The sequence below is a fragment of the Asparagus officinalis genome, chromosome 5 (assembly GCF_001876935.1).
Source record: "Asparagus officinalis chromosome 5, Aspof.V1, whole genome shotgun sequence".
Taxonomy (NCBI): Eukaryota; Viridiplantae; Streptophyta; class Magnoliopsida; order Asparagales; family Asparagaceae; genus Asparagus; species Asparagus officinalis.
In genome coordinates this window covers 128,505,607-128,521,245 of record NC_033798.1, presented here as the reverse complement: position 1 = coordinate 128,521,245, position 15,639 = coordinate 128,505,607, and the positions used below count along the sequence as shown (strand labels likewise).

The 15,639-nt window shown below is 37.3% G+C and overlaps 1 protein-coding gene across 1 annotated transcript; it reads right to left on the bottom strand.

Moving 5' to 3' along the window:
* On the bottom strand, positions 989–3,521 carry LOC109841282 (aspartyl protease family protein At5g10770-like). The gene is made up of 2 exons (XM_020410206.1): positions 3,263–3,521; positions 989–2,244 (listed from the first exon to the last, which is right to left on the bottom strand). The coding sequence occupies exons 1-2, from the start codon at positions 3,429–3,431 to the stop codon at positions 1,019–1,021; spliced, it is 1,395 nt and encodes a 464-aa protein (XP_020265795.1). The 5' UTR covers positions 3,432–3,521; the 3' UTR covers positions 989–1,018.

Below are 15,639 nucleotides of genomic sequence, written 5' to 3'. Positions count from 1 at the left end.
TTGGATAAATCCGAAATGTCCTTGATTATGTTGCTATTCACCTTACTGCAAGATCAAGAATCTACAAATAATGGACCCTTCTTTCCTGGTAATTCCCTCTAAGGCATTCTGTTGTATTTTATTGCAGTACTGCTCTTTTTAACCTGTTTGTGATAATTTGTTAGCTCCTAATGAGAACCTACAGTATTGTGCAAACGGGTCGGGTCGGATTGGGTCTATGCCTATATTACTTGCTTGGTTCAAACCCGAAACCAAAACGGTCCAGGTTATTGGTTTTTTTTTTTTTCATTGATCTTTTATTTGTTTAAAACACATTTGCATTTTGGTCGTCATTGGATTTTGGATGAGGTTCAAAAGAAACGAGCCTCAATTAAATCTTGCACGGATTTGAATTCTTTACAGAGCCCCCTGTAGATGCTGTTGAGATCATAAGATTATGGATCCTATATACGTCAATTATAGGATTCATGATCAATGTCCTTCATAAATGATTGATTGCTGAGTGCAGAATTCAATGCTGAGCTTTGTCATTTCTAATAATTTGCCATATCATGGGATAACATTAATTATTAGTCGGGAATTATCAACTTAAAAAAAAAACAATTTAAAGTATGCTTCATCATGTGCATCAACATTCCTCCTTTTTAATTTCGTAGATCACGTGAGGCTCAAATGCATGCAGTTCTTTCTGTACTGCGAGTTTTAATTGCTCCGAATAATTTCTGACCTTTTAATTTATTTTAGTTGTTATTACTGCTCACCTCAAATTAAAAACTGCTACTACTGAAACTACACCTAAAATTTACGCAGAAATCTAAAGTCTGGGGAATATTGATTTAGTACTAACAATTTATTTTGATATCTATATATATGAAAAAGTCTATATCATGCATCAGATTATTACAGTCGATCGATTCCCTCTCTCAGTTACACAACCACAACCAAACTCATACGAACTTAAGACAAATTAAAAGCTGCAGGAGAACCAAACACCAAAAGGATCCAGCTAGCTAATTAACTAACTGTAACTACACTTCTCCTCTCCAAATCCAACCCTTGCTCCCACATTATCATACACAACCCTCTGATTCTTCTGCTGAAAATTTCCAATGATCCCTACTCCATCTTCATCAGCGAGGCTCGTCATCGCCAAGCAAACCTGCGACGCATCCTTCTTAACAAAGTACAATATCCCGCTCACATCCACATTCATCTTCGCGCCTCCCTCAAACCCCAACCCTAATTTAGGTACCCTGACTTCCTCATACTTGCTCAAATCAAAACAGGTGTCCAGTATCAAATATGCCGCTGTTGTGGGATACCCCGAAAACTGCTTCAGGAACTCGTCCCTGACGGCGTTATACAACGAAGGAACGAGCCTTGTTATGACCGTGCCAGAATCAATCAGAACCCTACTTCCCTTTGGAAGCCCCAACTCGACCTCTCCCACTCTCACATTAGTCACGTTAAGGAAGTAGAAAGGAGCCTGTCTAGGCCCTTGCAACATCCTAGTGTAAGCAAGGGGGGTGGCATTCTTGTAACTGGACGAGTCGCTGCCGAGGATTAAGTTTCCTGATGAATTGTAGACCCTAGAGGGCAGACAATATGAAAACACTCCCCGAAATTGGGCCTTTGTTTGGGACACAAGCGATAGTTTCGTCCTGCCCAGCCCTACGAGGCCCGACGCAATTCCGAAAAGCCCACCGTTACTCATCCCGCATCCGAAGATGAAACCTTGAACCTCGGCATCGCCAAGGCTGATGCGCTCCAGCGCTAAGACGCCTCGTGTGTAGGATCCGTCGCCATAACGAAGGGAATAGCCACAGTCTGTCATGTTACCGCAAGCGACGGAAGCGAAGATGGAACTACAGGAAGTGGAGTTACAGGGAACTGGGTGGTAAGTGGAGGAGGCTGAAGGGTCATAGAGGGGCTTTTGTTGGATGTAGCAATTTACGCAGGGCTTGCATTGGACCCAGGTGAGGTCGCTGCCCGTGTCGACGATGACTGGCATGGACGCATTGGCTATTTTGATGTCGATGATGTAGTTGAGGGTGTGGAGTGCAACTCCGGGAGTGAGGGGGAGTCGAGTTACAGGTTGTTGGAAGTGAGGGGGTCTGAGTTGGGATTGGAGGGAAGAGGCTCTTGCATTGTCTGAGAGTAGGAGCTGCTCATGAAAATTATTGACCGAGGAGGGAGAGATTTGGTGCTTCAGCTCTAGCAATGCAGAGCTCTTCGGCGCAGTTCCTGTAAAGTCAAAAAAAAAAAAAAGTTTTGAGTTTAATTATACTGGATGATGCAGATTTTAAAAAGAATTAATGCTGATATTTGAAGAAATGGCGAGAGAGTACAGGAAAACATCATAAGAATCAGCCAGGCAGACTGGCGATCGACCGCCGCGGTCGACCGCGTACGTGCACAAAGGCCACTAGGACTCGGAGCTGAAGGTGGTCGACCGTGACGGTCGACCGCGAGGACCCTGTAGGTGATTTTTGGTCTCGGGATGAGATTCGGTCGACTAATCAATTTAAGTCTCGGGTTTGTGGTTCGGTCGACCGCTGCGGTCGACCGCCGCGGTCGACCGCAGACTGATTTTGGGTTGGGCTTTGGATTTTGACCCGGTTCGTTTCTGAGTTGATATATAACCCTAAACCTGATTAATTAGGGTTAAGCAATGACGATTTTGAGCAGTCTTTGAGAGAGGATTATTGCATCTAATTGTGGGAGATTTGTGAGAGATCTAGAGCTTTGTTTTAGGATTTGATCGGTGAGATTTGTAACTCTATTTGTATTCTCTTGATTTCTAATAATAAGAACTCCCCCTTCCTTACCCCGTGGACGTAGGTAACTTGTCGAACCACGTAAATCGTTTATTCTTGCTGTGGTTGTGATTTGCTTATTGGTTGTGGTTTATCTCTTAGATTGTTCGTGTCGCTCCTCGAAACTTCCGCCGCGCACAACAATATTTGGGAAACGATTAATGCAAAACATGAAAGACTTGTTATAGTATATAAGATATGCAGGTCATATCCTATCTTTTCAGTGCTTAATGCTTAGGATTAATTTTGGGCATTTTCAACATTTTTCTCAAGAAATATAAAGTAAGTAATTCAGCCGTTTTCAATCTTTTTTTTTTTTTAAATTAAGCTGAAAATAGACTAGTGGCGCCATACGTATTTCAGTTAAGATTTTCTTTTCTGATATTATCATTTAAGCAAGAAATAAGAGAAATCAGGAAAAGTGATTAAAGTTGAAAGGAAATTACTGGGTATCTGCATGGAATTAGAAAAGTGACGAGGAGCATGAGTACTCTTCTCATCCCAAAACTGCAGCTCCTGTACTTTCACCAAAATCTCCTCTTTCATGCATTTAATTCTCCCAAATCCAGTCATAAGAAGAACATAAAGAAGAAAAGAACGAAATGCATTCCCCATTATTGTGACAGTTCTCTTAGAGAGCAGAGAATGGGAAGAAGATGAAGAGAGATAAAACTAAGAAGAGGTAGATTTTTTTTTCTTGGTTTTTTTTTTAAAGCAGAGATTGGCCAGTTTAAGGTAAAGAACAAAGCTAGTGGGCTGGCAAATTTTGGAGGGATGCGTTCACGTGCATGAGCTAAAGACCCTGCTGGTCTTTCTGCTTGATATTGGGATTGGTTTGGATTTTGTTTTGGGAATGCTACACAACACAGTCTCGTGATCTTTGGTATATTTCTATTGGGATGTTTAGATGTATACTTTTGCTTTTAGTTGATACTGTTGTTTTTTTAACTATTTCATAAGTATCTACTTAGGAGGAAATGTGTTGAAATAAATGAATGTTAGAGAGTTTTTTTTTATGGAAAGATATCATTTAATGATTGGATTCCATAGATGAAAATTAAAATGTGTTTAATAAGTAGTGTGTGAATTTTAGTCTCACATTGGCTAATTGAATGCATTTTAGTTGGTTCAAATTAACACACGTGTTATATATGGTATAACAAAAGTGTAAGTATTATACACTTGTGTTGGTATATAAGCGAGCGTGCGACCGGGAGTGCAGCTCTAGGTGCGTGCTCTTTTTGCACGTGGTATCTTTAAATGAGCGCGCATGCCCAGGGCGTGCATTTTAGTTGGTTCACAATAAGAGAGCGCTTCTTTGGACTGCATCCGTCTCATCCTCGGAAGTACTGTGTAGGCCCAACGCTACCGTAGGTGAGGTATAATTTCTTCAAGGCTAGTCCTCTGTTAAGAGGGCGATTCGGCACTTTCATAAAGTATTTTAAACTTGAAGTGTATCTAATATGATGTTTCTAACTTTTTGCCCTTTTCCTTCTTTCCTATATGGTTTGTTATGTACTATTTTGGATCTGTTTTTATATATACTTGTTTTTCCCAACAATCTTGAAGAAACTAATTTTAATTGAAGTTATATCGTCTGTTTCTGGAGTTGGTTCTGGTGCATATGCCTCTAAAATGGACATGTCTACAATGCCTGAAAAGTTCGTTGGTCAGTTCTTCAAATGTTGGCAACAATGTATAAAGATCTGATTGACGACTAAGGGGATGTTGGCAATGATATTAATAGAATGCCCAAAACTAGATGAAAAAAATCCTTATAGTGTAGATGAAATTGCACAATGGACAGAGAAGGACCAAATAGCCAGATGATGCATTTTGTTGGCTGTCCAACGTGCTCTTTGATGTCTATTATTCTTCTTCGGCCACTGCAAAGGCATTATGGGATGAACTAGACAGAAAATATAATACTAAAGATCTCGGTCTTAAAAAATATTATGTGTCCAAGTTTTTAAAGTTTTAAATGATCGAGGGTAAATCTATAACAGAACAAGGACATGAACTTCTGTTCATTCTTCATGCTCTTCGAGAAGCTGAAATGGAGCTTCCTGAAAAATTTCAAGTTATGACAATCTTTGAGAAGTTTCCTAATTCTTGAGAGACTTTTGGAATGTCTCTCAAGCATCATAAGGAAAACATAAATCTTGACGATTTGATGATTGCCATAGCTATTGGGGAAGAGCATAAGAATTAGAAACATGTTGTGTCTGTTGAGCACCAACCTAAAGCAAATGTTATAACTTCTGGAAAAAAGTTTTAAAACAAATCTAATGGCAAACCTGATGACAAAATCAAAGCAAAATCTAAGATCCAAAAGAAACCAAAAGCAAACAAACCATGTTAAAATTATGGATAGATTGGACATTGGGCTAAAGCTTGTCCTACAAAGAAAGCTAAAGCAAATCCAGGATCCACTAGTGTGCCTCAGGTCAACATGGCTATGACTGAGCCTACTGGATCTATAGAAGAGTATGTTTCTATTAACCCTGAATTACTAGATATTTATGAACCAAATGAATGGTTGGTAGACACTGGTGCAAACATACACATTTGTGTTGACAAATTATTGTTTGTGTCTTACCAGCATGCCATTGGCCTTTTTGTTTTGATGATGTTTAGCAAATAATATTACTACTAATATTATTTGTCTAGTGTTTATATTTTTGTATTTATTATAGACAAATAATATGTTGGAGGATGGATAGAATCAAGCTTTCACAATCATATCCAATGAAAGGTTGGCAGAATAGTGGAGTGAAACAATGCAATTCAAGTTAAAGAGTCAAGTTCAAGCTTCATCCGCAAGTTTACCAAGTCGAGCTCATTGAAGACCTTCATCAAGCTTGGGTATATTTAGTTTTAGGTTTATACTTGTTATATATATATATATATATATGTTTTGATTTAATAACTTTTAAGTTTATATATGAAACTATACAAGAGTTTTCAAAACTTTGGTTTATGTCAAGAACATCAAAATTCAAGTATCTCATGTTTTTATGTTTTGGATATATTTGCAAAATGATGATATTTTATAAATGGGAGATGCTTTTTGAAAACCAATTTTTGTAACATGTTTATTATCATATTTACAATCATTTCGCAAAGTTTTACATTTTTTTGATTTTATTTGCTATTTTTAAAATAGGTTTGAAAATCAGATTTACTATTCAAAATAGGCTGATAAAGTGTTATCAGTCGACTAATTTGGTACTCATCTTCAATTACTCTCTCCTTCTCTCTCTCCTCCATTAATTTCCCCTCTCTTCTTGAGCAATCTTTCTCCTCCATTAATATTTCTCCTCATAGATGACACTAATCCTACATCAATAGCTTGTTAACATTTTGAAATTTTTAGGTTTTCCAATACTGTATGTTTTCCAATACTATATGTTAACTTTTGAAATTTTGGGTTTTTTTGGCAATAGCTTGTTAAAGATGTCTTGTTCTTATAAATTGATGGATTCTTATCAAGCTTATGCTTCATGAAATGGTATGTGCATAACAATTTTGCTCATATATATCTATGTTTTGGTGACTAGGTTGATGCACAGAAGGTGTTTGATGGAATGACAAAATGGATGTAGTTATTTGGACCACAACGATTAGCGGTTATGCCATATTGCTATTGGTTGAGGAGGCAATAGAGGTGTTTGATGAAAAGTCTAAGAGAAGTTTGGTTTTGTGGGCCGCCATGATCTTAGCCCATCGGTATGCCTTCCTACGCCCTCCGGATGCACCTCACCATTTTCTATTGTCGTCAACACCTAACGTAACGCATAGCTACCCCTCAATCAGAAACCATTCGTCAATGCACACTAACTTTCTAATCAAATACATGAGAGAATCCCCCACTCTTGGCATTCGATCAGATCTTCGCATTGCTGTCACATTGCAACCCAAACGGCAAATCAACTACAGCCTGCAATATGATGTACTAAGTAGTATCCAATGTTTGTATCAAATGCACTATCCAATGTATCATGTTGTATCAAATTTATCAGTGGATCTAGTAGAAATGTATCTAGTAGAAATGTATACAACGTTTCGATAGTGGTGATTTTGGATTATTTCCATTCAATCTTCATGGATTATTTTCATTCAATGTTATGTGCTTGAGTTTAGTGGTTGATAGATATGAATATCTGTAATGAACTGATGCACTGATTGAACAGAAGAAATTTTGATGGTAGGTTGTGGTAACTACAGCCTATTGGGCAATATTATGTGTCGCGTGACCAATTATCCACCTCGACGAGGGGTACTCGCCCAATTTTTTAGCTTTTGATAAAGTATAGCACTTTATGGGAAAGTATAGCAGCTTATTGATAAAGTATAGCACCTTATGGCAAAGTATAGCATCTTATGGCAATAGTATAGCACCTTATCGATAAAATATAGCACCTTATGGTCGCTGGAAATTCAGTAACTTATTGTGATAAGTCAAATCAGTTTTTTTAGGGCAATGCAAACACTCAACGACCTACGTGACGTGTTTATTGACCAATCATCCACCGCGACGGGGGGTCCTCGCGCAATTTTGAAGCTTCTGGGCAAAGTATAGCACCTTATGGGAAAGTATAGCACCTTTTGGCCAAAATATAGCACTATATTGCAAAGTATAGCACCTTATTGGCAAAGTATAGCACCTTATGCTTTCTGAAAATTCTGCACCTTAAGTGTCTAAAATCAAATCAGTTTTTTTCGCCGCGACGAAACCACTCGACGACCTAGGTGACATGTTTATTGACCAATCATCCACCGTGACGGGGGGCCCTCGCGCAATTTTGAAGCTTCTGGGCAAAGTATAGCACCTTATTGGAAAGTATAACACCTTTTGGCCAAAGTATAACACTATATTGCAAAGTATAGCACTTTATTGGCAAAGTATAGCACCTTATTGGTAAAGTATAGCACCTTATGCTTTCTGGAAATTCTGCACCTTAAGTGTCTAAAATCAAATCAGTTTTTTTCGCCGCGACGAAACCTCTCAACGACCTACGTGACGTGTTTATTGACCAATCATCCACCGCAACGGGGGTCCTCGCGCAATTTTGAAGCTTCTGGGCAAAGTATAGCACATTATGGGAAAGTATAGCACCTTTTGGCTAAAGTATAGCACTATATGGCAAAGTATAGCACTTTATTGGCAAAGTATAGCACATTATTGGAAAAGTATAGCACCTTATGCTTTCTGAAAATTCTGCACCTTAAGTGTGTAAAATCAAATCAGTTTTTTTCGCCGCGACGGTGGATGATTGGTCAATAAACACGTCACGTAGGTCGTCGAGAGGTTTCATCACGGCGAAAAAAACTGATTTGATTTTACACACTTAAGGTGCAGAATTTTCAGAAAGCAACTATATTGTAAAGTATAGCACTTTATTGGCAAAGTATAGCACCTTATTGGCAAAGTATAGCACCTTATGCTTTCTGAAAATTCTGCACCTTAAGTGTCTAAAATCAAATCAGTTTTTTTCGCCGCGATGAAACCTCTCGACGACCTACGTGACGTGTTTATTGACCAATCATCCACCGCGACGGGGGTCCTCAAGCAATTTTGAAGCTTCTGGGCAAAGTATAGCAAATTATGGGAAGTATAGCACATTTTGACCAAAGTATAGCACTATATGGCAAAGTATAGCACTTTATTGGCAAAGTATAGCACCTTATTGGCAAAGTATAGTACCTTATGCTTTCTGGAAATTCTGCACCTTAAGTGTCTAAAATCAAATCAGTTTTTTTCGCCGTGACGAAACCACTCGACGACCTAGATGACGTGTTTATTGACTAATCATCCACCGTGACGGGGGGTCCTCGCGCAACTTTGAAGCTTCTGGGCAAAGTATAGCACCTTATGGGAAAGTATTGCACCTTTTGGCCAAAGTATAGCACTATATTACAAAGTATAGCACTTTATTGGCAAAGTATAGCACCTTATTGACAAAGTATAGCACCTTATGCTTTCTGAAAATTCTGCACCTTAAGTGTCTAAAATCAAATCAGTTTTTTCGCCGCGACGAAACCTCTCGACGACCTGCGTGACGTGTTTATTGACCAATCATCCACCGCGACGGGGGGTCCTTGCACAATTTTGAAGCTTCTGAGCAAAGTATAGCACCTTATTGGAAAGTATAACACCTTTTGGCCAAAGTATAGCACTATATGGCAAAGTATAGCACTTTATTGGCAAAGTGTAGCACCTTATTGGCAAAGTATAGCACCTTATGCTTTCTAAAAATTCTGCACCTTAAGTGTGTAAAATCAAATCAGTTTTTTTCACCGCGACGGTGGATGATTGGTCAATAAACACGTCACGTAGGTCTTCGAGAGGTTTCTTCGCGGCGAAAAAAACTGATTTGATTTTAGACACTTAAGGTACAGAATTTTCAGAAAGCATAAGGTGCTATACTTTGCCAATAAGATGCTATACTTTGCCAATAAAGTGCTATACTTTACAATATAGTGCTATACTTTGGCCAAAAGGTGCTATACTTTCCCATAAGGTGCTATACTTTGCCCAGAAGCTTCAAAATTACGCGAGGACCCCCCGTCGCGGTGGATGATTGGTCAATAAACACATCATCTAGGTCGTCGAGGCGAAAAAAACTGATTTGATTTTAGACACTTAAGGTGCAGAATTTCCAGAAAGCATAAGGTGCTATACTTTGCCAATAATGTGCTATACTTTGCCAATAAAGTGCTATACTTTGCCATATAGTGCTATACTTTGGCCAAAAGGTGCTATACTTTCCCATAAGGTGCTATACTTTGCCTAGAAGCTTCAAAATTGCGCGAGGACCCCCCGTCGCGGTGGATGATTGGTCAATAAACACGTGACCTAGGTCGTCGAGTGGTTTCGTCGCGGCGAAAAAAACTGATTTGATTTTAGTCACTTAAGGTGCAGAATTTCTAGAAAATATAAGGTGCTATACTTTGCCAATAAGGTGTTATACTTTGCCAATAAAGTGCTATACTTTGCCATATAGTGCTATACTTTGGCCAAAAGGTGCTATACTTTCCCATAAGATGCTATACTTTGCCCAGAAGCTTTAAAATTGCGCGAGGACCCCCCGTCACGGTGGATGATTGGTCAATAACACGTGACGTAGGTCGTCGAGTGGTTTCGTCACGGCGAAAAAAACTGATTTGATTTTAGACACTTAAGGTGCAGAATTTCCAGAAAGCATAAGGTGCTATACTTTGCCAATAAGGTGCTATACTTTACCAATAAAATGCTATACTTTACAATATAGTGCTATACTTTGGCCAAAATGTGATATACTTTCCCATAAGGTGCTATACTTTGCCCAGAAGCTTTAAAATTGCGCGAGGACCCCCCGTCACGATGGATGATTGGTCAATAAACACGTCACGTAGGTCGTCGAGTGTTTGCATTGCCCTAAAAAAACTGATTTGGCTTATCACAATAAGTTGCTGAATTTCCAGCGACCATAAGGTGCTATATTTTATCGATAAGGTGCTATACCATTGCCATAAGGTGCTATACTTTACCATAAGATGCTATACTTCATCAATAAGCTGCTATACTTTTTCATAAAGTGCTATACTTTATCAAAAGCTAAAAAATTGGGCGAGTACCCCTCGTCGAGGTGGATAATTGGTCACGCGACACATAATATTGCCCAATAGGCTATAGTTACCACAACCTACCATCAAAATTTCTTCAGTTCAATCAGTGCATCAGTTCATTACAGATATTCATATCTATCAACCACTAAACTCAAGCACATAACATTGAATGAAAATAATCCATGAAGATTGAATGGAAATAATCCAAAATCACCACTATCGAAACGTTGTATACATTTCTACTAGATACATTTCTACTAGATACACTGATAAATTTGATACAACATGATACATTGGATAGTGCATTTGATACAATATGCACACAAATCATCTATATATACATAATATAGAAAATTTCATACAACACGATACATTGGATACTACTTGGTACATCATATTGCAGGCTGTAGTTGATTTGCCGTTTGGGTTGCAATGTGACAGCAATGCGAAGATCTGATCGAATGCCAATAGTGGGGGATTCTCTCATGTATTTGATTCGAAAGTTAGTGTGCATTGACGAATGGTTTCTGATTGAGGTAGCTGTGCATTACATTAGGTGTTGACGACAATAGAAAATGGTGAGGTGCATCCGGAGGGCGTAGGAAGGCATACCGATGGGCTAAGATCATGGCGGCCCACAAAACCAAACTTCTCTTAGACTTTTCATCAAACACCTCTATTGCCTCCTCAACCAATAGCAATATGGCATAACCGCTAATCGTTGTGGTCCAAATAACTACATCCATTTTGTCATTCCATCAAACACCTTCTGTGCATCAACCTAGTCACCAAAACATAGATATATATGAGCAAAATTGTTATGCACATACCATTTCATGAAGCATAAGCTTGATAAGAATCCATCAATTTATAAGAACAAGACATCTTTAACAAGCTATTGCCAAAAAAACCCAAAATTTCAAAAGTTAACATATAGTATTGGAAAACATACAGTATTGAAAAACCTAAAAATTTCAAAAAGTTTAGAAGCTATTGATGTAGGATTAGTGTCATCTATGAGGAGAAATATTAATGGAGGAGAGAGATTGCTCAAGAAGAGAGGGGAAATTAATGGAGGAGAGAGAGAAGGAGAGAGTAATTGAAGATGAGTACCAAATTGGGAGTTGGTGAAGTGGGAGAGCAGCCCGTCGTTTTCTCCTGCCATTATCGTATTGATGCTCTGCTGTTAGTGGTGATCAGAAGAAGAGAGAAAGGGAGAAGAAGAGAGAAAGGGTAGTATTGGGTTTTTCAAATTTGGGTGGAGAAGAAGAGAGAAAGGGTAGTATTGGGTTTTTCAAATTTGGGTAAAATACAGTATAAAGATGGAGATGTATAATAGACATTGGGTTTAAAAATAAGTCATATGGGTACAATGAGTTTATTAATGTTTAGAAAAGTGGATGGGTTTTTAAATAAGTGAGGGTAAAACTTTGGGTTAAAAGATGATTTTCCCTACTATATATACCCCTTGCCCTCTAACTTCTGAATGACCTAAGAGAGTTTAAAAATAAGTTTTAAGTGTGGTTTAAGTTTGTTTAAGTTTTTGTTTACAAAATTGGTTTTGTGAAGATTGTTTCACAAGAAGAGGAGATCACATTTGGTTTGAGCTTTCCATTTCACATCTCCATCTCTCTTGATCTATAGAGAAGTTTTTCTAAACTCAATCTAACTTTACATTTATATATTTGTTTGATTATCATTTTATTAAGCTTTTTATTAAGCTAGAGTTTATATTGAGTTTAGTTTTGATTTATTCTCTTTGTTACACACACCCACTTGAGCTTTTAGTATTTTCATACATAGTATATTTAGGGTTGTGAGATTATAACATAGAGTTGGGCTTAATTGAGTTCTCACATTATATAGAGAACATTTATTTGTTGTTGAGCTAATTTATAAGGTTCACTTTGTAATATACTTGTATACTGAGAGAAGTGTGTGGTGAGAGATAGGGTCGTCCCAAGAGGAGTGGGGTAGGTGGTAATGCCTAGAGGTAAGTTATAATTCCTAACACTTGAGGGAGACACTGGCTAGAGACCAACACTTAGAAGGTATAGAGTGTGATTGCAAGAGTGTGGATTGTAAAGTTTTCGGTGAGCTAGAAAACCGAGTGTGAGGTGTAAACGTTATTCGGGTGAGCGTAGAAAACCTGGTTGTGCTAGTGGAGTTCTCCTCGAGAGTGGGGAGCAGAGACGTAGGACGGAAGGTCCGAACTCCGTGATCACTTACTTGTGTTTGAGTTTGTCTTTGACGTATTTACTTTTGTGTTTATCTTATATCGCCATTGTCTATAGCTTATATTACTCTATCACAATTGTATCTTTTGTTTATCTTATTTCACCCTTGTTTATATTGTTTATCCTTGCTAATAACTTATTGCATATCTTATTTGCTAGAATAACTTGTTAATTAATTTTATTTAGCATTAAATCAGATTAGATTAGCATAAACCCTATTCACCCCCCTCTAGGGTTCTTTCCTAGTGGCATTAGGGTCCTAACACATGCAAATGGAAATACTGTGAAGATGGGGAACCAAACTGCATAAATTGTCAGGATATGGACGAGTGAGCCTAAAGTTTCCTTCAAGGCGAGTTCTATCATTACACATGGTGCATCATGTTCCTGATGTTCATGCAACATTATCAGTGGTTCATGTTTAGTCAGTGAGGGTTATAAGTTTTTCTTTTAAATATAATAAAGTAGTTATGTCACATGCTAGATCTTTTATCTTTAAAGGTTGTGATTCTGATGGAATGTATAAGGTTAGAGCAGAATATATTCTTTGTTCTGAATTAAATAAAATTTTTATTTTTGATTATCATGTTAGTAATAATATAGAATCATCTGATATTTAGCACAAACGTCTTGTTCATATTAATTTTAATTCTATAAAAAGAATGATGAATCTTAATATGATTCCAAAACACTCTTTAGATCATAGTATATAAGAAATGTTTAGTATGTGTAACAACTAAACAAACAAGGAAACCTTTTCAATCTGTTGATAGAAATTGTGAGTTGCTTGATTTAGTTCATACTAACATTTGTAAATTATAATAGTATTTTGACCAAAGACATGAAGAAATATTTTATCACCTTTATAGATGACTATAGCAAATATTGTTATATTTACTTGTTTAAAACTAAAAATGAAGCTTAAGAAAAATTTATCATTTTTAAGAATGAAGCTGAAACTCAAACTGGTAAAGGTTAAGATCTGATGGAGGTGGAGAATATACATAAAATGAGTTTACTTTCTATGTCAATCTTTTGGCATAGTGTATGGCTTTCTATGTCAATCTTTTGGCATAGTGTATGAGCAAACTGCTCCTTATTCTCCTCAGTCTAACGATGTAGCTGAACGAAAAAATAGAACCTTAAAATATATGATTAATAGTCTACTTGAATGTTCAGGATTTCCTAAATATATATGGGGAGAGGCTTTGAATACGGCTTGCCATATTCTGAATAGAGTCCATCGGAAACATAAAGAAAGAACTCCATTTAAACTTTGGAGAGGTCGAAAGACAAGCTTGAAATACCTTAAAGTGTGGGGGTGTCTAGAAAAAATGCTAATCCCAAAACACAAGAGGAAAAAGCTAGATCCTACGACAATAAACTCTACCTTTTTGGGTTACGTAGAAAACATCTATGCTTTGAGATTTCTTAATGATCAAATCTGAAATCCCAAGTATAGATGCTAATACAATTGTTGAATTTCGTGAAGCAATATTTTTTGAGGATGTTTTCCCTATGAAAACTGGAATGTCTCAAAATATTTCTATATAAATCTAGTATTTGTCTCAACTTCTATTCCTTATCATGTGGAAAGAATGACAAATGTGGTGGCAGATGGTTCTAAATCTAAATCTGAAAGATCAGATGATTTAGATGAACCTAGAAGGAGTAAGAGAGCAAGGATCGTCAAGGATTTTGGAAGTGACTTTGTCAATTATAATCCGAGGATGATCCTATTTCCTACAGATCTGCTATGGCCTCGAAAGAGGCTAAACAGTGAAAGAAAGCTATCAAAAGTGAAATGGATTCTATTATCTCTAATGGAACATGGAAATTAGTTAATCTTCCTCCTGGGTGCAAGACAATTGGGTTTAAATATATTTTTAAAAGAAAAATAAAACCAGATGGAACCGTAAAAAAATTTAAGGCCAGACTTGTTGCCAAGGGGTTCAAATAAGTTGAATGAATTGATTTCTTTGACACATACTCTCCAGTTTCCCGAATGACTACAATCAGAATGCTTATAGCATTAGCTTTCATATATGATTTCACAATCCACCAGATGGATGTAAAAACTACTTTTCTTCATGATTTTCTTGAAGAAGAGATTTATATGGATCAACCTGAGGGATTTGTAGCACCTGGAAATGAAATAAAAGCGTGTAAACTTGTAAAGTCTTTATACAGACTTAAACAAGCCCCTAAACAATGGAATAAAAGGTTTGATACAACTATCATTGATTTTAGTTTCAAAATGATTGAGTCTGATAAGTATGTTTATAGCAAAGTAAGAGGTGATTCTTATATTCTTCTATGCATTTATGTTGATGATATTCTATTATTTGGATCTAACATTGGGATAATCAATAAGACTAAGTCATTATTGAGTAGTAAGTTTGAACTGAAGGACATGAGAGTTGCTAACGTGATTCTTGGCCTAAAACTGATAAGATTAGTTGATGGTATAACTATTTCTCAATCTCACTATGTTGAGAAGGTTATTGAAAATTTTGGCTATAAGAATTGCAAACCCGTCAAAACTCTATATAATCCTTCAGTAACTCTCTACAAGAATGTAAGTGGAGTCTCTGTATCTCAATTGAGATATTCTTAGATCATTGAAAACTTGATGTATCTTGCAAATTATATGAGACCTGATATATCTTACTCGGTTTCTAAATTAAGTAGATACACTAGCTATCCAAATAGGACTCATTGGGAGGCCTTGGATAGGATACTTTGGTATCTGAAGGGAACGGTTTCCCTTGCACTGAATTACGGTAGATTCTCTTCCGTTATGGAGGGATACAGTGATGCTAGTTGGATTGCTATGGGTTCAAGTAGCAATGATTATACATAGTATGTATTTACCTTGGGTGGTGGCGCTGTCGCTTAGAGATTTGTTAAACAGACCATTTTGTCTCGGTCTACGCTTGAGGGAGAGCTTTGCGCTTTGGATACGACTGGTTTAG

Bases quoted from the DNA above. Each gene is read 5' to 3' on its own strand.
- LOC109841282 (XM_020410206.1), bottom strand. From the start codon at position 3,431: ATGGGGAATGCATTTCGTTCTTTTCTTCTTTATGTTCTTCTTATGACT. The intron at 2,245-3,262 runs GTAATTTCCTTT...TTGACTTTACAG, and splicing joins TAATTCCATGCAGATACCCA to GAACTGCGCCGAAGAGCTCT.